General features: G+C 45.1%; 1 protein-coding gene across 1 annotated transcript; it reads right to left on the reverse strand.

The window, feature by feature from the left end:
* Positions 1-9,853: 9,853 nt before the first annotated feature.
* On the reverse strand, positions 9,854-21,163 carry LOC132575560 (serpin B3-like). The gene is made up of 7 exons (XM_060244366.1): positions 20,996-21,163; positions 19,622-19,714; positions 15,849-15,995; positions 14,967-15,084; positions 13,190-13,332; positions 12,671-12,838; positions 9,854-10,246 (listed from the first exon to the last, which is right to left on the reverse strand). The coding sequence occupies exons 1-7, from the start codon at positions 21,161-21,163 to the stop codon at positions 9,854-9,856; spliced, it is 1,230 nt and encodes a 409-aa protein (XP_060100349.1).
* Between the last annotated feature and the right edge of the window lie 2,520 nt (positions 21,164-23,683).

Raw genomic sequence — 23,683 nt, forward strand, 5'->3', positions numbered from 1 at the left:
ATAATAGAGCACAGGGCTTTTTTTGTAGCAGGAACTCCTTTGCATATTAGGCCATGCCCCCCTGATGTAGCCAATCCTCCTGGAGCTTACAGGAGGCCCTGTACTAAGAGCTCTGTAAGCTCTTGGAGGATTGGCAACATCAGGGGTGTGTGGCCTAATATGCAAAGGAGTTCCTGCTACAAAAAAGTCCTAATAGAACACATTCTTTTTACAACTCAGTTATAAACCTAGGATGTTGTTGTCTCCCCCCCTTCCCCCAAAGGAAACGTCAAGCCCACGAGTCCACCACCAACCTGACAAAAGGAGATTGTAAGCCGTTCTGAATCTCTGATTCAGAGAGAAGGGCGAGGTATAAATCTGCAGTCTTCTTCATAATCATGCTGCAGATGGGGAAAAACCTCTTGGAAAAAATCTGCATTTAACTCCGGAAGAAGAACAAACTGCAATTAAGCTGACTAAAGAGACGCAGAAGTAGGTGGGACTGAGAGAGCTCTCTCAGAAGTTGCCCTTTCAAGACAACACTGCGAGAGCTCTGGCTGACCCAAGGCCATTCCGGCAGCTGTAAGTGGAGGACGAACCATTTCTGGACCTTGCCTGAGACTTTCTGAAGTCTACCTTGGGTCTGGAAACATCCTCCAATAAAGAAAGCCATTATGCAAGACAAAATTTTGGTCCTTGAAACAGGGTCGTATTAACAATTACGCCAAGTAGGCACTGGCCTATGGGCCCCCACACCTTTAGGGGTTCTGGGCTGGCTTCCCCCCCCCCAATTTCCCCCCTGCTTGCAGCCCTCCCAGCCTGCCCAAAAAGCCAGCAACTGAGCCGCTCTTTGCCTGATTTGCCTGGCGCTGCTGCTGATGGTGTCATCGCCAAGTTTGCCTCTCTCTGCCTCTCCCCTGCAGCTTTGCTAAAGGGGCTTTTGGGAAGGTGCCTGCAGGTGCAGTGGTGGGCAGGTGCTCTGACTCTGAGATAATTTGCAAGCCCCCCCCCCTCCGCCCGAGATTTTGACTGCTTAGGGGCCTCCACATGGTTTAATACGGCACTGCTGAAAACAGACGAACTTGTCATGTCACCAATTACAATTCAGAAGTTACGTGGTCGGGAAGCAACATTTATTTCAACCTGGCTAGCCAGAGCCTTAAATTTAGAAGACAGTGTTGCACCTGCAATAACCAATGCCTATCAGTTGGGACCTCCAGCATCAGCCTGCCCAAATCACCCGCGCAACATACTGATACCAGCCAGCTTGGTGTGGTGGTTAAGTGTGCGGACTCTTATCTGGGAGAACCGGGTTTGATTCCCCACTCCTACACTTGCACCTGCTAGCATGGCCTTGGGTCAGCCATAGCTCTGGCAGAGGTTGTCCTTGAAAGGGCAGCTGCTGTGAGAGCCCTCTCCAGCCCTGCCCACCTCACAGGGTGTTTGTTGTGGGGGAGGAAGGTAAAGGAGATTGTGAGCCGCTCTGAGACTCTTTGGAGTGGAGGGCGGGATATAAATCCAATATCTTCTTCTTCTTCTTCTGATACAATTTAGTTACCCTCAATCAAGAGATAAGGACCTCCATGAAGCTAGGGCAAAAAGATCACTTTTATATAATGAGAAATGAGTTGACTTGTCTGCAGAAGCCTTAGAAAAGAGGAAGTCAGTGTTCAATTTTGTTGGAACTCATCATCAAGCATAATACTTCAACATCAGAGAGCCAGTTTGGTGTAGTGGTTAAGTGTGTGGACTCTTATCTGCAAGAACCAGGTTTGATTCCCCACTCCTCCACTTGCACCTGCTGGAATGGCCTTGGGTTAGTCATAGCTCTTGTAGGAGTTGTCCTTGAAAGTGCAGCTGCTGTGAGAGCCCTCTCCAGCCCCACCCACCTCACAGGTTGTCTGTCGTGGGGGGAGAAGATATAGGAGATTGTAAGCCGTTCTGAATCTCTGATTCAGAGAGAAGGGCAAGGTATAAATCTGCAGTCTTCTTCATAATCATGCTGCAGATGGGGAAAAACCTCTTGGAAAAAAATCGGCATTTAACTCCAGAAGAACAAACCGCAATGAAGCTGACTAAAGAGTCGCAGAAGCGTACGTACAAGGAAAAGTGACTATAAAAACATGAGGCACAGTCTTTTCTATTTCCTTTGCTCTGCAATATGTGTTCAGTATAACCTTTTCGTAGAACATGTCTGTTAATTATGATAAGTCTAGGTGGGTCTTTGATGTAGTTAGGGGTTTGCTTCACTTGATCATCTAAACTTTTCCTCTTATTTCATCACTCAATTACAAATTAATATTTGATTGTCACAACATAATTGTTTATAGCTCTTTAGCAGAAGTGTTAAATAAGCACTTGTAGCACGACAGTGTTTTATTTCTGCCTAGACTATAATAATGGTTCATTGAACTTTTGCTTTGTATCAGTTTGCACTCGTAACCCACCAACTGCATGTATTTCAGCCCACTGTACTTCTTCATCTGAAGAAGTATGTCTGCATACGAAAGCTTATGTTCTGAATAAAACTTTGTTGGTCTTAAAGGTACCACTTGACCCCTACTTTGTTCTACAATTTGTGGATATAGCCTCAATTTAGAGAAACCTGTTACTACATAGATTATGTTACTACATAGATTAATATATTATGCTAGTTGATTACAGTATTGACTTTGAAACATAATATATTAAGTTTAAGCTTAACCACCAAGTTAAACAAAAAGATACATCTAAACTTAGACATGCCATTTTAAACTCTCGAGGAAAGACAGACTGAAGAACGTGGCTGGCAAACGCACTTCAGACCGAAGGCAGATTCTCTGATGTGCGGTGATATTTCCAAGGTTCTAAGCCATAGCTAAACGAGTGCTCCTGGAATAGTCTGATCTCCGTTTCGTCAGAGCTTTATCTAAGCTTCCATTCGAGACAAGGCGATCCAATGCTTCAAACTCTTACTGTTCCCAAAGTGGTTCCAAGCTTTGCAAGCCACGTTTTTGAGTCCACCTCGCCTTTTGTATAGCCTGCAGGGATTGTGGACGTTCACTGAAAAGAAGAGAAAGACTTACGTGTTAAAATTGGTTGTGAATTGTCCCTTTCCTGTCGTTCCCGGTTTGTTGTGTATGAAGTGCAGATGGCTCTGTGATAGAAATAATTATTCTAAGCCGTCCAATCATTGCAAGTGTGTATATCTTTAAGAAATCGTTTGTAGACATTTTACACAGAAGTGCTGCTTTCTCTCCTGTCCTTTCGACCCACGAGCCTCACCTTTGTTGCCAAAGTCTCCAGGTGGGGCCTGGAAATCTACTGGAATAACAACTTATCTCCAGTCGAGATCGATCAGTTCCCCTGGAGGAACTGGCTGCTTTGGAGGGTGGGCCCTGTTGCAGCATCACATATCTGCTGAGCTCCCTCCCCAGGCTCCACCCCCAAATTTCCAGGAACTTCCCAACCCAGCCCCAGGGCAGGGTAAAGGTCCAGCTAAGGGAGGCGGAAGTCAGGATAGAGCAGGGGTGGCCAAACTTGCTTAACAGAAGAGCCACATAGAATAAATGGCAGATGTTTCACAGCCGCAAGACATGAACAGCAGATGTCTGAGAGCCGCAAGACATAAACGTCAGATGTTTGAGGGGAGGGAGGGAGGGAAGGAAGGAAGGAAGGAAGGAAGGAAGGAAGGAAGGAAGGAAGGAAGGAAGGAAGGAAGGAAGGAAGGAAGGAAGGAAGGAAGGAAGGAAGGAAGGTAGGTGGAGGTGGAAACAAAGCAACATTCACTTTAAATGCATTCTCCAAGCTGCCGGATGGCTTGTCATGAAGGAGTGGTTTAAAGAGAGGAATGCCTTCTCCAAGCTGGCCGATGGGGCAGTGGGGGCTTTGAGAACCACACAATATGTGTGAAAGAGCCACATGTGGCTCCCAGACCACAGTCTAGCCACCCCTGGGATAGAGGCTCACACGCACTACCTCTAACTTGATGTAACGGGTCCCTTGTGAGGAGACACTCTGCCCTCCTCTCTGACCCTGCTTGACCTTTGAAGCTGGCCAGATGACCTTGGCCCAGTCACTCTCGTTTCAGCCTAACCAACCTTGCAAGGTGGTTGTGAGGATAAAGATAAGAGGGGCTTCTTTTGAGCAGGAACACAGTTCCAGCTGGCTTGGCGTCAGGGGGTGTGGGCTAATATGCAAATGAGTCCCTGCTGGGCTTGTCCTAAAAATCCCTGTGTGAAGCAATAGTGATGTCAGGGTATGGCCTAATATGCAAATGAGTTCCTGCTGGGCTTTTCCTACAAAAAAGCCCTGTGTGAAACAATGGTGGTATCAGGGGGTGTGGCCTAATATACAAACGAGTTCCTACTTGGCTTTCCCTACAAAAAAGTTCTGTGTGAAACAATGGTGGTGTCAGGGAATTCACCAGTTTCTAGTTCTTCTGAAGGCTATTTGTGGTGTCTCATGGCAACCCGGCAAATCCTTTACAAGAAACCAATTTTTTTTTAATTATATTGTGGACAGATTGTGTTAGCGGGGAGAATTGCTAAGTGCACACCACTATGTTTCCCGAATTTTTCTCCCGTGATCGTCGGGAGTTATTGAACAAAGTAGCTCTTTGTTCATGATTGATCTTAGAGACCGCTTTCGTCAAAATTCTACTAGGATAACCACAAAATTTAAACTGCTGGCAGATATTATTCCTTTCCTATTCAAAATCTTGGGTCATAGTTGAATTTCGTTTGGCCCTCACCGTCTGACTGTAGGGCAAACTAGCCCTACAAACCAGGATTTTGAACAGGAAAGGAATTCCTGGTGAGAGCAGACCTTGCACAATCTACACAAAGTGTGGGGAAGACGGGTGGGCACTTTAAATGCGGCGCCTGCTGTGCTTAGCATGTGGCTTATCTATGCAAACGTCTGAGTTCGTTCATCCTGATACTGGCTATAAGGGGTTTTTGAAAGAGACCACGACTTGTGCTACTCAAAGATGCATTTATGCGCTCCTCTGCCCTTGCAAAAAAATCTATTTGGGCTCCACCACGCGTGCTGTTTGTACACGCATATTGGAGCACAAATCAAGAGTGAAAAATCTCATGTTAGATGTTCCTTTGGTGGAGCATTTCCTCAAATTTAAACATGAACCTGATTCTATGCACTTTTGTATGCTGCTTAAATTTCCAGTCAGGTTGCAGGGCGAGGTGGACAGCAATAGGTGGCTTCTTTAACAAGAAATGCGGATAATTTTTAAATTAAGAACTTTAACTCCGCACGGGTTAAATAATGATTGGGTCCTAACATGCTTTCTGTAATCAATTGAATCTGTGCATTTATATGGTTTCTGGTGATTTGTAAGTTTTTGTTTGGGACACTGCTGTAGCTCGTTACATTGTGCCTTTCAATGTTGTAATGGAATGGCGTTTTTTGCCCAGGGTATGGAAATGTTGTAAAAAGGTATGTTTTAACTTTTTAGCTCCATATTAAGATTTTGTGGCTTATATGTATACTGGTTAACATTTTATATGATCTTGTCATGCATTTAGGTTTTTTGCACCTGCTGCTGTGATCTTGAGTCAGTCACAAGTTCCTGCAGAGCTGTTCCTCTCAAGAGCAGTTTCTGTTAGAGCTCTCTCAGCTCCATCTACCTCACAGGGTGTCTGCTGTGGGGAGGAGAAGGAGATTGTCAGCCGCTCGGCGACTCCTTTGGGGAGTGAAGGATGGGGTATGAATCCAATCTCCTTCTCCTTGTCCTCCCTTTACTTCTCCAACTTCTCCTCCTCCTCCTCCTCCTCTCTTTCTCCTTCTCTTCCTCCAGTTCCTCTTCTCCTCATGTACCTAATTCACCCCCTGCTCCTCCTTGTCCTCTCCTCCTCATCTTTCTCCTTCTCCTCTTTCTCCTCCTCCTCTTGCTCCTTCCCATTCTCCTCCGTCTTCGCCTCCAGCTCCTCTTCCCCTCCTCGACTTCCTAATTCATCCCCTGCTCCTCCTTCTCCTCTCCTCCTCATCTTTCTCCTCCTACTACTTCTTTTCTCCTCCTCCTCTTGCTCCTTCTCTTTCTCCTCCTTCTTCACCTCCAGGTCCTCTTCTACTCCTCGTCTTCCTGATTCACCACCCGCTCCTCTTTCTGCTCTCCTCCTTCTCCTTCTCCTCCTCTTCTTGCTCTTCCTCCTTCTCCTTTTCCGCCTCTGGATCCTCTTCTTCTCATCTTACTAATTCACCACCTGATCCTCCTTCTCCTCTCCTTTTTCTGTTCCACCTCCTTCCCCTCCACCCCTCTCCTTCCTGTATTAAAACCCTGCCTTCTGCTTCCATCAGACCATTCAATTTGTGGTTGAGTTCCAAGCTCAGCCACAAACAGGGCCACGTATTCCTGGTTCATGCCCATCTGTAGGGGGTGGGCTGAATGGAGGAGTGAATGTGTGTGTGAATGAGATGGGCTGAATCAGGAACTAGTGGAGGTTCATGGATCCAAGCAGGTGGATGTGGGCTGACATCCGCCAGTTGATGTTGTCCGACCAAAGGCAGTGGAGGAGCCTGGAGGCTGTCAGCGGAGGGAAGCTCAGGAGCTGTCTCTGCTTACCCAGTGTTTGCCTTGCAAGTTTGCCTCCCAGGGTGGAGTTGGGGTGAGGTGCGCCTGCAAGCCACTGAGAGAGTCACAATGCTTCAGGCAGGTGAGAAAATTCTTGCCCTTCCCTTTCCTCTGTCCTCCAATTGGGCTAGATTTGGGGATCAATTCCAAAGATAGTTTTGGGATTCCTTAGTTCTTTAGCAATTAGTTCCTTTGAAACCCTGGCCCTTGGATTCAGAATCCGGTCAGACTAGAATTGAAGACATTGGAGGGAAACTCTGGCATTCTAATGAGAATGGATCTCTCCTCTCCCCCCCTCACTCACACCCCGCTCCCAGGGAACCGTTTTGGGGTTGGATTTGGTGGGCATGCCAAGCCTTATCTACTACCCTAAGGAAGCGGGAATATAGGGGATGATTCTTCTAATAAAATAACAAAGCCTCTAAAAGCCACATATTTCCTTTACCATAAGCCTAAGAAAAAGATGGGCAGCGGCTGCCACAAGAGACACGCATACAAGCTGATAGGCAGGCAGGCAGGAGAGGCTAAAAGGCAAGTTACCTCTTTTCTGAATGCCTAAGAGGAAGAAACTCTCTCTCTCTACCCAGCCCAGATCCTGATAAGTTAAAACCACCCCAACCACTCATCAAACACACCAACTAAAGCACAGGATTGCCTCTGAGGTGGGTTGGACTTCCAGGTCAAGTCTGTGCTGGAAGTCAAACCTATACGTTAACCCTCAAATGGCTGAAATGGAGATTTTGCCCTATCTTGCCATTCTACTCTTCCAGGGTGTGGGAATGAAGGCATAAGAATCAGCCAGTGGGCTGAGGGAGAAAGGGCCCTGAGTTCTCAGAGCGGCCTTGAAGTCCTCCTCTTTGTTTCTGTACCAGACTGAGCAAGTTGGCAGGAAAGGGCCAAGGAGAGAGGAGGAGAGCTGGTCCAAAGATGTGCGGATGAACTGGAGAGGCTCTGGCAGGCAAGTTCTTCCGCGAAAGCGGGAGGGCTTGCAGTGTAAGCAGGGGGTACCTGGCTTCTTGGAGCCTGGCGGGATGCCATGGCCCAAAGCTCCTGATGAGGTTGGCTGGCAGAAGCTGGCAGCAGTCGGCTAGCAGGAGCGGCTGGGGGAGGGGTCATGTAGCGGGCAGCTAGGGGGAGGGGAGCGAAAGTTTGAGCCGATGGAATCCCGAAGGCCAGTCCCTTGAGACGTTTAGAACCCCGGGTGCATTAAGGTCCTTAAGGTCAGTAAAGCAAGGATGCTCATCCCTTCCGCGGGACAGGGCAGGAACTCAGATGCCCATCCCTTCAGTGGACAGGGCTGGACTGCCCATTCTGTTCCTAGCGATGGATCGCATGTGTGTAGGGATGGGCATGAAGAGGCTCACAGACTCGACTTCATGGCTAATTTGAGCGGGTTCCTGCATCATTAAACAAAGTTGGTGGCAGCCTGCTGTCATCAGCTTTCAGGAACTTTCAAGTGTTTGTGGTGGTTCATCATTAGAGCAGAACACGGGGGTTTAATGCAATTCAGAGGCTCTTCAATCTGTTCCCTGCCATTCAGCATCCACAATCCTAGACTGGGATATTCTAATGGCAGTGCAGTCCTATGGATTTCATTGTATGTACCCCCAACATAGGTATTTTTCTGGAACGCTTAAGGCACCACAGGTTGGGGGCACAGAGGTGTGGGGTCCAATGTTCCCTCTAAGCTGAGTTAGCGTGAGCTAGCTCACAGATTTTTAGCCTCCGGCTCAAAGATTTTTGTCTTAGCTCAGGAAGGATGACCTCAGAGCACAATAATTTATGCAGCAGCTCACAACTTTAATGCCAGGAGCTCACAGAGTAGAATTTTTGCTCACAAGACTCTGCAGCTTAGAGGGAACATTGGTTGGGGGCACATGCACTGATATGCCCCTGCAACTCCAATGGAGCTTGTGTAATAATAAAGACTAAGAATCACAATTTTGTCATATGCTTTGTTTATTGAGGACTTCTGCGGTTAACAGTTCAAGCCAGAAAGAAAGAAGCTTGATATATTGAAGAGAAAAGCTATAGTCTCACAAAAGAATGTAGAACAGTTTTAACTGTCCACTTCTGCTTTTTTCAAAAAGGAACAGCGTAAAAAGTAAGAGGCTACCCTCAAAGCTGACTTTAGGTGACCCCATACAAATTCGTTGCAGCTAGGCAGGCCCAGGGCTTTTTTGAACATAAGAACATAAGAGAAGCCATGTTGGATCAGGCCAATGGCCCATCCAGTCCAACACTCTGTCACATAAGAACATGAGAGAAGCCATGTTGGATCAGGCCAATGGCCCATCCAGTCCAACACTCTGTGTCACATAGTGGCCAATATATGTGTGTGTGTATACACACAAACATACATATATATATACTGTGGCTAATAGTCACTGATGGACCTCTGCTCCATATTTTTATCCAATTCCCTCTTAAAGCTGGCTATGCTTGTAGCTGCCACCACCTCCTGTGGCAGTGAATTCCACATGTTAATCACCCTTTGGGTGAAGAAGTACTTCCTTTTATCCTGACTGCTCAGCAATTTCATTGAATGCCCTCTTGTATTGTGAGAAATGGAGAAAAGTACTTTTTTCTCTACTTTCTCCATCCCATGCATAATCTTGTAAACCTCTATCATGTCACCCTGCAGTTAACGTTTCTTCAAGCTAAAGAGCCCCAAGCATTTTAACCTTTCTTCATAGGGAAAGTGTTCCAAACCTTTAATCATTCCAGTTGCCCTTTTCTGCACTTTTTTTTTTAGCAGGAACTCTTTTGCATATTAGGCTACTCCCCCCTGATGTAGCCAATCCTCCAAGAGCTTACAGTAGGCCCTGTAAGAAGAGCCCTGTAAGGTCTTGGAGGATTGGCTACATCAGGGGTGTGTGGCCTAATATGCAAAGGAGTTCCTGCTGCAAAAAAAGGCCTGGGCAGGCCTATCCTGGAACAACCTGAAGAGCAAATTCCAGAGATGGTACCATTTTCCTGATTCTCAGAACAGAACAGAGATGGGCTTCATGTTGACTTTTCCCTTCAGATGTCTGACTCAAGCATTTTCATTGTTTCATTAGATAATAGTCAGAGATCAGGAAGATAGCTATTCTTTTTTAAAAAGCTGACCTGAAGCATAATTGTGAGAGAAGGCTGGACAACAAAAAGCGCAAATTAGACCCCTCACCACATAAAAGTTTTCTTTGCCCAAATCAATCAAATGAGTTTGAGGCAAAGAGGGAGAAATGCAAAGGGATTTATTTTAAACCCCTTTTCCATAGTCATTTTCCTTTGCTTTTAAGTGGCTAGAATAGAATCAACCTTTCACTCTGGTTTACAAAATCTACCAAAGAGAACAATGCTTTGGGTATTTTTGTGAAGAACATAGAAAAGGAAAGGATGGTCAGCCACAAAATGCACAGGATCGTGATGTTGACGCTTAGAGGCCTGGCCTTCCTTTGCTGCAGGTTCATCACCACCCTCTTCAGCAACCTCAAAGAAAGTATCGTGGACCAGCTGAGACACAGCCACCCCGCGGACGGTTGTCGCCCCAGAGAAATCAGAGTTTTCCGAATCGCTGATTTGTGACAGATTTAAGTACTTGTCTGCCTCAGCCGTCTTCTCGATGCTGAATTTGGGAATCGCCACCTCCACATCTTCAGGCTTCAAATCGTGGGACCAGTCAAGCAGTTTAGCGTGGACTATTGCATCTTCCAGCTAAATGAACAAACAGGAGTGGTAACCATATCATTTCTATCTGGTGGTTATGTAAAAAAGCCAAGATATATTGGGTTAAAGCCCATGAGATACTTCAAGGAATATTGAAAGCGGAAGCAGAAATTTTTATAATATAAACCATCTTTTAAGTATGGTGCAGTAGGACTTGAATAAAGAAAATGTCCATTGACTGACTGACTGACTGACTGCAGATTTATATCCCGCCCTTCTCTCTGAATCAGAGACTCAGAGCAGCTTACAATCTCCTATATCTTCTCCCCCCACAACAGACACCCTGTGAGGTGGGTGGGGCTGGAGAGGGCTCTCCCAGCAGCTGCCCTTCCAAGGACAACCTCTGACAGAGCTATGGCTGACCCAAGGCCATTCCAGCAGCTGCAAGTGGAGGAGTGGGGAATCAAACCCGGTTCTCCCAGATAAGAGTCCGCACACTTAACCACTACATCAAACTGGCTCTCATTTTTTTAGTGATACATGTAGTTACAGCAATAAGGGTTTTATATACAAAAAGTTGGAGACAGGAGAAAATGCCAAATTTGGAGGAATTATTGAGGGGGAAATCTTAAATGCAGCAGAATTAGATATTTTGTCCGTCCTGTTAAATGGGAAATGGAAGCAAGTGGCAAGAGACAAATGGGATAGGCTATACAAATGGATACAGGTTTCTGGAAATAAACTAGTATGTAAATGAAGGAAATGGGTTCAAATTGAAATGAACTTGAAAATTTAAATGTGATTGTCTTAAAACTACCTCCGATCTCTGTTTTATGTATTTATGAGGGGTTTTTTTTAATTGGTAAAGATTCTTTTGTAATTAAGGTTTAATTTAATAAACTATTAAAGGGAAGGTCCCCTGTGCAAGCACCAATCGTTTCCGACTCTGGGGTGACGTTGCTTTCACAACGTTTTCACGGCAGACTTTTTTTACAGGGTGGTTTGCCATTGCCTTCCCCAGTCATCTACACTTTCCCCCCAGCAAGCTCGGTACTCATTTTACCGACCTCGGAAGGATAGAAGGCTGAGTCAACCTCGAGCCAGCTACCTGAAAACCCAGCTTCCGCTGGGGATCGAACTCAGGTCATGAGCAGAGCTTAGGACTGCAGTATTGCAGCCTTAACAATCTGCGCCACAGGGCTCTTGTAATAAAGTATAAAGATGGATAAAAAAAGAATTTCTATTAAAGAAGTGCCAAGATTCTGAAATCATTTCTATTTATTTAGAAAAATGATATGCTGCTTCTCTAGAGACCTCCTTAAGGGCTGCCTAAAGATGGGCAGTTTAAGCCGCTCAGGGGATGGCAGGCTAGCGCCCCCCAAAAAACATGTCTACCTGCGCACATATGCCTGCCATCCCCGCCCCGCCTGTGAGCTGTCCTTGACTTACTGGGAGCCGGCTATAAAAGGCACCCCTTTCAAAGTGGTGCCTTTTCATTGGGGCACCTCCAAGGCACCTCCCTGGCTGTCTGGATTAGGCCTGTAGCTACAGTGGGGCCCGGGGGAGGTCAGGCCCATCCTTTCAACCCCTCCTTCCAACTTCATGGCTCCTCCATTGAAGGGGCCCCAATCTGTCACCTTTGCTCACTGCCACTCTGGACAAGGAGTAGCATTGCTGCTGGGTTTTTTGCTTTTCCCCTCTCCCTTTCCCTAACACAGTGTGCAGAGCAAAAGGGGAGGGGGGGGGTTAGCTGGTGGAACTCAAGGCAGCTTATAGCGCTGAAAGCCCAGGGCCCCCCACGTGGGCTCCACCAAACATGAAATCCTGGCTATAGCCCTAGTCTAGATGGCTGGGAAGAAGAAGAAGATATTGGATTTATATCCCACCCTCCACTCTGAATCTCAGAGGCTCAGAGTGGCTCGCAGTCCCCTTTGTCTTCCTCCCCCACAACAGACACCCTGTGAAGAGGGTGGGGCTGAGAGGAGTCTCACAGCAGCTGCCCTTTCAAGGACAACCTCTGCCAGAACTATGGCTGACCCAAGGCCATTTCAGCAGGTGCAAGTGGGGGAGTGGGGAATCAAACCCGGTTCTCCCAGATAAGAGTCCGCACACTTAACCATTACACCAAACTGGCATGAGGAAAGCACCTGGGGAGCCGCGGATGGGGCGCATGAGTGTTCTGGATGCTCCCTGGGCCTGGGGTGCCCATGGTCTGTCCCTCTTCTGCAAGCCATCAGGACGCTCCCAGGTGCTCCTTTTCCGGGTGGCTCATTTCCAGGTCACCTTGATGCCGCCCAGAGCTGCCCATCTGTAAGCAGCCCGCGTGACTTTATGATGGCTGTGTCTACGTTAATAAAATGATAATTGATATGGCCTCTGCAACCACCATTATTAGATAACGGCCAGATATGGATAGCGAAGCTTTTACAGGAATCACAGAGACAAACGCCACGGGTATTATTTGGAACTCACCTGTAGAAGGGATTCAGGACTTTCATCTTTGGGTAGCAGTATGAACATGCTCATCTCGCGGTTTTTGTAAGGGATCTCCAGAATTTGCACCTCGATGTTGCTTAGGTGAATTGTCCCTGTGCTGTAGGTACCCCTGGTGTGCATCAGGGGCACAGTATGAGAGGTTTTCTGCAAGGGAAGAAAGGGCAAATGTTCAGAGTAATGAGAAACTTATCTAAGCTTGCTCTTGGGACCACTTCCCTGTTTTGAAGAAGAAGAAGAAGAAGAAGGTATTGGATTTATATCCCGCCCTCCACTCTGAAGAGTCTCAGAGCAGCTCACAATCTCCTTTACCTTCCTCCCCCACAACAGACACCCTGTGGGGTGGGTGGGGCTGAGGGGCTCTCAAAGCAGCTGCCCTTTCTGAGAGAGGCCTGCATGAAAACATCATTGAGGTAAGAGAACTTTACACCCTTTCAAAACATGACCAATAGGTACAATCGGACCCAGAAGTAGCAAGGAAGCACACACATAACCTACCTCGTTTGTGTAAAATGGGGCTTCTTTTGTGAGCTCTTTGTTAAATTGAATTTCCCATACTCCTCTGAAGTAGAGGGCATTCACCATCAGCAACCGAGTCAAAGAATCCAAGCTGTGCTCCGGGAGAAGATCCTTGATTTCACCTTACAAAGAGAGCGAGGAAACGGATTTAGCTTCTTTAAAAGTCCATTATATCATACTTAAGCATTACTGATGCAAACAATTCATTACTCCCTCTTTGCAGAAGCTCAGTGGAGAAGCTGTAATGTAGAAAGTGGTAACATAAAATGCATACTAATTTCCCATTTTTTTCAAGCTCCTTGGTGTTATGTTCCTCCCTGCGGGCCCCCTGCACCGGAAGTACAGGAGCCAGCCACTGGATTTAAGTGCTCTCAGCGGATGAGTGTGTGGTCCCAGTACTTAAAAAGACTTTGTCTGCCATTAAGACTGAACTTAGGGGGGGAAGTGTGTTATGTATTGTGTTGTACTGGGGGCTTGTTGCCTGAGTTTGAGACAGGCACTCCTTGCAAACCAGGATCCTGAAGCCTGGAAGAAATGGCAAATCAGGATGCTAGGCATGTAACAACTTGTAACAAAGAGATGCAAATGAAGGGTTCTGGAGTGACCCAATAGGAGTAACTGTTGCCTGCGAGGGGGCGTAGTTAACCATGGCCAGAGTGATGTTTTCATGCAGTGAGTGAAGTGCCTGAGCTATTTGCATCTATTTCTTCTTGCAATAAAGTGTTCTTGGTTGATTCAGGGTGAACTCACTTTACTATACTTGGGATCTTTTTATAGAAATAATAATCTCTAATGTTTCTGTTGCCATGAAAAGCTTTTGTTTTCTCACTGGCTGATCCATGATTCATGTCAAGACAGTGTGTGGTTGTAATTAAAAAGGCCAACGCCATGCTGGCAATTATTAGGAAGGGAATTGGAAACAAATCAGCCAGTATCATAATGCCCCTGTATAAATCGATGGTGCAGTCTCATTTGGAATACTGTGTATAATTTTGGTCACCACACCTCAAAAAGGATATTATAGCACTGGGAAAAGTCCAGAAAAGGGCAACTAGAATGATTGAAGGGTTGGAACAATTTCCCTATGAAGAAAGGTTAAAATGCTTGGGGCTCTTGGAGTTAAAACGCTTGGAGAAACATTGACTGCGGGGTGATAGAAGTTTACAAGATTATGCATGGGATGGAGAAAGTAGAGAAAGAAGTACTTTTCTCCCTTTCTCACAATACAAGAGGGCATTCAATGAAACTGCTGAGCAGTTAGGTTAGAACGGATAAAAGGAAGTACTTCTTCACCCAAAGGGTGATTAACATGTGGAATTCAGTGCCACAGGAGGTGGTGGTGGCTACAAGCGTAGACAGCTTCAAGAGGGGATTGGATAAAAATATGGAGCAAAGGTCCATCAGTGGCTATTAGCCACAGTATATTATTGGAACTGTCTGGGGCAGTGATGCTCTGTATCCTTGGCACTTGTGGGGAGGCAAAGTGGAAGGGCTTCTAGACCCACTTGTGAACCTTCTGATGGCACTTGGGTTTGTTTGTTTTTTTGCTTTTTGTTTTGGCCACTGTGGGACACAGAGTGTTGGACTGGATGGGCCATTGGCCTGATCCAACATAGCGTCTCTTATGTTCTTATGAAGGATTGTTGACTGTTGGTTTCTAGAGCATCCCATCCAAGAGCAAAGATGGCAGGACTTCCTATCATCAAAATTTTACTATTGATCAGGCAGAAACAGCTAGTAGACAAGATGCTCTTACCATGTGACCGGACTTCAACCCACAGGTTTATCAGTCTCCTCACATCTTCAGGGGCATTATGAAAATCAACTCCACCAACCTCTGTCAAGTACAGTTTCAGAGCACAGAAAAGGAATTTCTGAACAGCAAAGAGAAGCAACGGGATCCATCAAAACGAATGAAAACAATAATAGAAGTATAATATACAGGATCCATTCTCTGACTCTAGATAGTCAAAACAACTTAACCCTCTTGAAGGTTTGGTATAATAAAAAATAGGAATTTGCAAAATCAAAAAGAGAGAGGGAAAGCAAGTGCTTTTTTTGACTGAATTCCATGGAAGCTGGGACAACTAACAGATTATTGACTACATGGTTTTGCTGAACATTCACTTACAAGAACAAATGTTTTTTGATGATGGGTGGCATCCTGATCTCAGGACTCAAACATTTATGCCCACATCCTTTGGACCAAGAGAGGAAGTTAATTTTACTTGTATTAAGAACTTGATTTGACATTTTGTGCCACACATTTTGCTACAAAAATATCTTTCCTTAAATATAAGAAGCCATTTGCATTGACCGCTTATGCTGCCTTTCAACTGAGCCTGTCTCAATCAATCAATCTTTCTTGAATTAGCAACAAAATGCCATCGCAACCGACAACCAGACACAACAATTAAAAAAAAACTTAATCAAACATTCGATACAACAATAGAATTAATCGTGATAAAATTTAGGCTGAGTTATCAATACAATTTATCCAATGACATCCTAAGAAAACAACCCACAGTGGTAAAAAGGAGAGTAGTTAACATATCTCATTACTCATTTTTAAAAAAATCTATAATAGCAGCCTGTATAATCAATTTGCTTTTTCAATACAGTGGGGCAGTGATGTTACCTGGATGAAGGCAACGTCATAGTCTCCAGACAGCTTGTTGGCAAAGCTCAAGAAATAATCGGTGCTGGGTTTGTTAAGGTCTGCAAGGATTTTGCTGAATGCTGTATGGACGCCTTCAGGATTTTCACATTCATAATCTGGAACACACTAATAATGAAAAGGAATACAACAAAGTTTGAGTCTGGTGGCAGCTTTAAGACCAGCAACGTTTTATTTGGGGCTTTCATGTGCAGACACACTTCTTCAGACGCAGCTGTCTGAGAGCTGAGTTTGGTGTAGTGGTTAAGTGTGAGGACTCTTATCTGGGAGAACCGGGTTTGATTCCCCACTCCTCCACTTGCAGCTGCTGGAATGGCCTTGGGTCAGCCATAGCTCTGACAGAGGTTGTCCTTGAAAGGGCAACTGCTGTGAGAACCTCTCCAGCCCCACCCACCTCTCAGGGTGTCTGTTGTGGGGGAGGAAGGTAAAGGAGATTGTGAGCGGCTCTGAGACTCTTCGGAGTGGAGGGCGGGATATAAATCCAATATCTTCTTCTATCTTCTTCTATCTACCTGAATGAAAAGGAATGTTTGTTCTAGTGACACTTGGTTGAGAGTCAATACCTCTTACTCCAAGGAGTAACTATCTAAGCTACTTTTACTTTCTATTCTTACTTTCTCTTGTTTTGTGTGAGTCTTAGAGAGCTAGAGGCAGGGTTGTGGAAGAAATTGAGGCTTTTGACCTCATACTTCATAAAAAATTAATTCCCTACCAATAATGTCACCCTCTTGCTTCTTTTTTAAAATTATTTTCCCCAATATCAGTGTGTTTCTGCACCAGCTAAAGCTGTGCCATTTTGCAATCCAACCAATCCAGCCAAGTCGAACTTTAATTATGCCAGAATCCAGGAGGCTGTGATTGTCTTAGTGGTTCATTTCTAATTCACCTTTTTGTTCTTCAGCATCGGTTTTTTTAATAGATGATGAGGGAGCAGTATAAAGACATGCCGTGTGATTTTAAAGATAGCTTACCAGATCTTTTGGGTTCTCAAACTTTGTTTTAGTTGGTATAATTCTACCCCCCCCCCCTCAAAAAATGGGGGGAAATAGCTTAATTCTAAATACTTTTTCTTGCAAACAGTACTGAGAACAGTGGAATTAATTTCTGATTTATTTGCTACCTCTTTAGCATGTTATTCTCCCAAGGAGGTCAAAGAGATATTTCAAGGGGCTTACCCATTTTATCACCCCAACAATTCTTGTAATATAGGTAATCTAAGTGATAGTGACTGGCCAAAAGTTACCTAGTGAGCATCATAGATGAAGAAGAAGAAGAATTGCAGATTTATACCCCGCCCTTCTCTCTGAATGAGAGTCTCAGAACAGCTTACAATCTCCTATATCTTCTCCCCCCACATCAGACACCCTGTTAGGTGGATGGAGCTGAGAGGGCTCTCACAGCAGCTGCCCTTTCAAGGGCAACCTCTGCCAGAGCTATGGCTGACCCAGGCCATTCCAGCAGCTTCAAGTGGAGGAGGGGGGAATCAAACCTGGTTGTCCCAGATAAGAGAGCTCTGGCTGGCCCAAGGCCATTCCAGCAGGTGCAAGTGGAGGAGTGGGGAATCAAACCTGGTTCTCCCAGATAAGAGTCCACACACTTAACCATTACACCAATCTGGCACCAAAGATTTAAAATTAGGCCAGTTTGGTCCAAGTGTCACATTCTGTACACTATCCAGTATGGAGACATAATGGACCTGTACCCCCTTTCTCATCTATTTGGTATGTTCTGGAATTAAGATCCACGCAGAAGCAACTTAAATTGTTGATTAATAAAGGGGGTCCCGGAGACTCGCCTAGAAATGATAAGGAATGCAGAAACTATAGCTATTAACTCATTCATCCACTCTAGTTAAATCCAGGGTATGGACTGGTAAATCTGAAACTGAATGTCCTGTTACTATTTGGGGGGTGACAGCATTTGAGTTTGGACATAATTGTGAAGTATGGACTCCAGGAGCAGGGGAGTTTTTTACTGAGAAGAAATGTATACCACCTGTTGAAATGGTGCAGCCGTTTTTAGCAGCAGACCCTCACAATGTAATGTTTGCACAGAAGTTTTAACAGGAAATCTGTGTTTGCCTCCCTCCCCCTTCTCTTTGAATCTTGTCATAAATTCTGTTAAACCCATTAGATACATTTAGAAACAGGGGTGGATTTCTGGCAGGAGCTCCTTTGCATATTAGGCCACACACCCCTGAGGTAGCCAATCCTGCAAGAGCTTACAAGGCTCTTTTTTGTAAGCTCTTGGAGGATTGGCTACGTCAGGAGTGTGTGGCCTAATATCCTGCTAGAATTCCACCCCTGTTTAGAAATAATTACTAAGCATCAACATTTTAATTGAGACCAAATTCCCCAAATAGTTCACAACTTACTTTTTGAGAACAGGATGATGTCTCAGGCTCAGAGCGACCAGATGGGTGCTGGGGAGCTTGTCGTCTGCCGTCATGAGGTTTAGTATGGTGTGGTTCTGGAGCTTGTCTACTGTTGTCTGACTTAGCATGTGGTTGTTCAAGTGGATGTCGTCTGTGGTCCCAAGATTTAGTTTGCTGTTGGGGGTAGTGTCTGGGGCTGGAATAGATCTTGTCTTTTTCTTGAAACTACAATGAAATGTTAAAACTTCTGCATACCTTGGATATAGTCCATTTAAACAAATGAAGCAAAGGAAAGGGCTAGCCCAGGGGTGGCCAAACTGCAGCTTGGGAGCCACATGTGGCTCTTTCACACATATTTTGTGACTCTTGAAGCCCCTACCGCCCCATTAGCCAGCTTGGAGAAGACATTTGTCCCTTTAGATCACTTCTCCAAGCCAAGTCAAGCCAACCAGTGGTGGCTTGGAAAATGCATTTAAAGTTGCTTTCTTCCCACCTCACCTTCCCCATCTATTTTCCTTCCTTCCTTCCTCCATCCCTCTCATCCTTCCTTCCTTCCTTCGGGCTCTCAAACATCCGACATTCATGTCTTGTGGCTCTCAAACATTTGATGCTTATTCTATGTGGCTCTTACATTAAGCAAGTTTTGCCTCCCCTAGGCTAGTAGATTCCACATTCTCCTGTGCAACCCCCACCATCCTATCAAAACCTTGTTACAATCCCCCCACCCAGTTACATCATCACATAGCCACGAATATTCACATCAGGCTTGTCAGAAAATAGAGGAGAAGCGGGAAGTCAACATCACATCTGAATCTTTCATTGGTTATGGATTTGTGAGAACTACATCCACACTTTCCTGGAAACATTTTAAGGAAAACTTAGGGTCTACTTCAAATACGTTTCTCTCTTATTGTTGTGGAATATCTATCCATCTATCCATCTATCCATCTATCCATCCATCCATCCATCCATCCATCCATCCATCCATCTATCATCTATCTATCTATCTATCTGTCTATCTATCTATCTATCTATCTATCTATCTATCTATCTATCTATCTATCTATCTATCTATCTATCTATCTATCTATCATCTGTCTGTCTGTCATCTAGATAGATTTCCAAGAGGAGCTCATTCCACCAGGCAGGGGCCAGAGCCAAAAAGGCCCTGGCACTATTAGAGGCAAGTCATATGTCTCTGGGACCAGGGACCACGAGAAGATGTTGAGTTGCTGATCACAGAGACCTGCAGGGCTCATATGGAGAGAGGCAGTCCTGAGATGGCTGGAAATAGTTGCAACACACGTTGGAGCAAGAAAGAACCATTCTAAGGCTTGTTTTGAATCTTATTTGGACATACCTTTGCTGGTGAAGCACTTGTTCTTATTCGGGTTATCAAATATCGTTTGTTTCTGACTTTCTCAGAACCTTTCAGTTCATCCCAGTGGAGTACCTTGAATGGTTATAACATTGTTTTAGTCACAAAGTGGTTTAAAAAAAAAGGAGGCATCAACATGAGCCAAAAAACAAAATAATCTGATAGGCAGGGGTCGTTTTGTAGAAAAACAGGTGGTGGAGCTCATCCAGGGATTGTTATGCAGCTTGCACCTACTATTCAATGGACAAGGCGGGGAGGGGGAATCCCCAGAAAGGTTCAGCTCCTGCTGAATCCAAGGCCTCCTGATATGTATCATAAATGGGCTGAATACATGCATAAAAGATCAGGGATTTTTGACATGAGAATGCGTAAAGGTTGCAAATGAAAACGGTTTCGATGTCAAACCTAAGGCAAATACCTCTGTGATCCACAGATAGGGTTGCCAAGTCCAATTCAAGAAATATCTGGGGACTTTGGGGGTGGAGCCAGGAGACTTTGGGGGGTGGAGCCAGGAGACTTTGGGGGTGGAGCCAGGAGACATTGAGGGTGGAGCCAGGAGCAAGGGTGTGATAAGCATAATGGAACTCCAAGGGAAGGAAGGCTTTTTAAAAGGTGTGCTGTCCCTTTCAATGTCATCACATTGAAAGGGACAGCACACCTTTTTAAATGTCTTCTTTCCACAGGAAATAATGAAGGACCGGGGCACCTTCTTCCGGGGCTCATACAATTGGGTCCCCTGGTTCAATCGTTTTGAAAATTGGGGGTACTTTGGGGGTGCTATACTGAAAATTTGGTGCCTCTACCTCAAAAAACAGCCCCCCCCCAGAGCCCCAGATACACAGAGATCAATTTTCCATCATTTCCCATGGGAATAAGTCTCTATATGGAACAATGGAGTTCCCAGCAGACATTTCCCTCCCCTCCCCCCACTTTCTGATGACCCTGAAGCAGGGGGAGGGCCTCCAAACCGGGGGATCCCCTGCCCCCACCTGGGGATTGGCAACCCTATCCACAGATGAATGCCCAAAATGTGCAGCCTGCGTGGCCGATAATAGCTCACACATATGGATGAGATGCATAAGCAAAACAGAAACCGATATTGCTCAATAGAAGTGAGAGTTCTGAAATACCAGTATTACTGTTATTTGTGATCAGGCCATGTTTTGGATAGAGAAACGAAGAAACTAAGATTTATGGCTTAAAAGCCTTTGAATTGCAAGTTCTGCAGATCTCCCAGGTACCTCGGATAGAGTGGGTTCCATGCCAGGAGAAAATAGTTTGATTTAATAAAAAGATGGGAGCTGTGATAGTAAGCCGTCTGCAAAGGAGCCCAACTTGAAGATATTTGATACAAACCTTTTCAAGTTCAGTTGCAGTACTACCTCTAGACCCGTAGGAAAGCAGGCCAAGACAACGGGTGAGATTTATAGGTGAGAACAAGAGATTATCAAATGGATGCTCTTTTCTCATTTGATGGTAAAAGTCAGTGGCCAGTTTGGCATTGGCTTCTGGTAGGGTAGTCATGGTAGAATTCAGAAGTTCTAGAAGAAGAAGAAGAATGTTTTGTTTTTTTCCCTCTGAGTGAATAGAAAAGGAACATCGCAGGGCTTTTTGGGTAGGAAAAAAGCTTAGTAGGAACTCATTTGCAAGTTAGCCCATACTCCTGACACCGCCATTGTTTTGCACAGGGCTTTTTCTACAGAGTTCCAGCAGGAACTCATTTGCATATTAGGCCACACCCCTGGCATCACCATTGTTTTGCACAGGGCTTTTTTGTAGAAAAAGTTAAACAGGAACTCATTTGCCTATTAGGCTGCACCCCCTGACACCAAGCCAGTTGGAACTATGCTTCCAAGAAAAGCCCTGAAACAGTGAATTTCTTTATAATCAGGGCTTTATTGGTAGCAGGAACTCCATGGTGTATTAGGCCACACCTCCCTGATGTAGCCAGTCCTACAAGAGGTTACAGTAGGCTCTGCAATAAGAGCTGTGTAAGCTCTTAGAGGATTGGCTACATCAGGAAGGTGTGGCCTAATATGCGAAGGAGTTCCTGCTACAAAAAAACCCTGTTTATAATCAATATCTTATATAAACCTTATCTAAAATAATCAATAGCAACCATCTACAATACTAAAAATTCCGCTTCCTAGACAGTATATCTGAGGAAAGATATCATTCTGATCTTTTCTGAATACATCTCCCACTGTTCAAATCTTCATTCTATGTCAGCGCTCTGTCCCAGCAGCAGTAATTGTCCTCCTCATAATAATTAGATACTTATTTCTTAATACTTAATGATACTTCAGTACTTAATTCTACTTCATCATTTCAAACTCTCAGTACGGTGTAGTGATTAAGAGCAGTGGACTCAAGACAGAAGCGAAATATCGCCTAACACAGTATGCTGAAACATTCAATATTACTATTTACCTTTACTTCCACAACAACGGTCAAAAGGACAGCAGCTGAGGAGCGATGCTCTCCACTGTGAGAGGCCTATATTTATACCAAAATGCCCACACCCCCACCGCCATTCGACAGATTTCCATCTCTAACAGTGCCATCCTAAGCAAAGTTACACCCTTCTAAAGCCAGTTTACTTAAGCAGACCTAAAGGGGTGTAACTCTGCTTAGGATTGCACGACCATTGTGGAAAAACAATTGATCCAATGCAATTTGCATAATGAGAACGGTGAAATGCACAGATTGGAGATCAGCAATAATCAAAGGCAATCATTGAGGATGCTTTAGCATATGCTGTAAACAGTACGTGGGGTTACAGCAGCAGCAGTGTTCTGGGTGCTGGCAAAACATCCTACAGACAGCTCATCATCACCATTTAAAAAGTGCTGTGCTGCAACCCATCTCCTAAAGCCGAGGTAGAACTTTATTTAGCCAAACCGCACACACACACACAAAATTGAATATTTGCCTGTTTGAATATTTGTTGGAGTTTAAATACGTGTCAGTGCAATTGTTGGAGTCTACCGGGGTTGAGAGCACCTTCAGCACTTGCCTTAAATCTTTTTTGTTCAGCAGGGCTTTTCTCTAGGAGGAACGTGGCGGGACGGAGTTCCAGAACCTCTTCATGGAAATCAAATTCTCAGGAAATGTTTCAAAATTCATGAGGGGCCCCCATACGTCTCTCCTTCGTTTCCTTCTTGAGAGTTCTGGCACCTCTTTTTCCAGAAAAAGAAATCCCGATGCACAAGTACACTATTAATTTGTATTGAGAGCCAGTTTGGTGTAGTGGTTAAGTGTGTGGACTCTTATCTGGGAGAACCGGGTTTGATTCCCCACTCCTTCACTTGCACCTGCTGGAATGGCCTTGGGTCAACCATAGCTCTCTCAGGAGTTGTCCTTGAAAGGGCAGCTGCTGGGAGAGCCCTCTTAGCACCACCCATCTCACAGGGTGTCTGTTGTGGGGGGAGAAGACAGGAGATTGTAAGCCACTCTGAGTCTCTGATTCAGAGAGAAGGGCGGGGTATAAATTTGCAGTCTTCATCTTCTTCTATTGATTAATCTGTATTGCCATAATATGCAGGGGAATTTGGGTGGCCAATTTTGGGGAATTCCTGGGGGTTTGGGAATGGCACCTGAGGAGGATGGGGTTTGGGGTTGGGGCACCTCAATGCCTGCCCTCTGAAGTTACCATTTTCTCCAGGAGAAGTGATCACTGTAGTATGGAAATCAGTTGTGATTCTGGAGCTCTCCAGGCCCCGCCCAGAGGTCGGTTATCTTAAGGGGAATTTTTCAAACATATTACCACCAACTGAAGTCTGAAATGGTATAACTTACTCTACTGTCCAAGACACAACAAATCCATCTAAAAATTAAGCTGAAGTTTATAGTCAAAACAGGGGTGGCCAAACTTGCTTAATGTAAGACCCACGAAGAATAAACGTTAGGTGTTTGAGAGCCGCAAGACATGAATGTCAGAGGTTTGAGTGCTGCAAGACAGGAAGGGAGGGCGGGAGGGAGGAAGGATGGAAAATAAGTGGGGGAGGAAGGTGGAGGTGGAAAGAAAGCAACTTTAACTTTAAA

This window comes from Heteronotia binoei, chromosome 7, assembly GCF_032191835.1.
Source record: "Heteronotia binoei isolate CCM8104 ecotype False Entrance Well chromosome 7, APGP_CSIRO_Hbin_v1, whole genome shotgun sequence".
Taxonomy (NCBI): domain Eukaryota; kingdom Metazoa; phylum Chordata; class Lepidosauria; order Squamata; family Gekkonidae; genus Heteronotia; species Heteronotia binoei.

What these genes read in the sequence shown, in the direction of transcription:
- LOC132575560 (XM_060244366.1), bottom strand. Translation starts at nt 21,163, where the DNA reads ATGACTACCCTACCAGAAGCCAATGCCAAACTGGCCACTGACTTTTAC. An exon ending in GGTTGAAGTCCGGTCACATG is followed by an intron (nt 13,333 to 14,966) that starts GTAAGAGCATCT and finishes TCTCTTTGTAAG; the next exon opens with GTGAAATCAAGGATCTTCTC. An exon ending in GTCCTGAATCCCTTCTACAG is followed by an intron (nt 10,247 to 12,670) that starts GTGAGTTCCAAA and finishes TTGTTCATTTAG; the next exon opens with CTGGAAGATGCAATAGTCCA.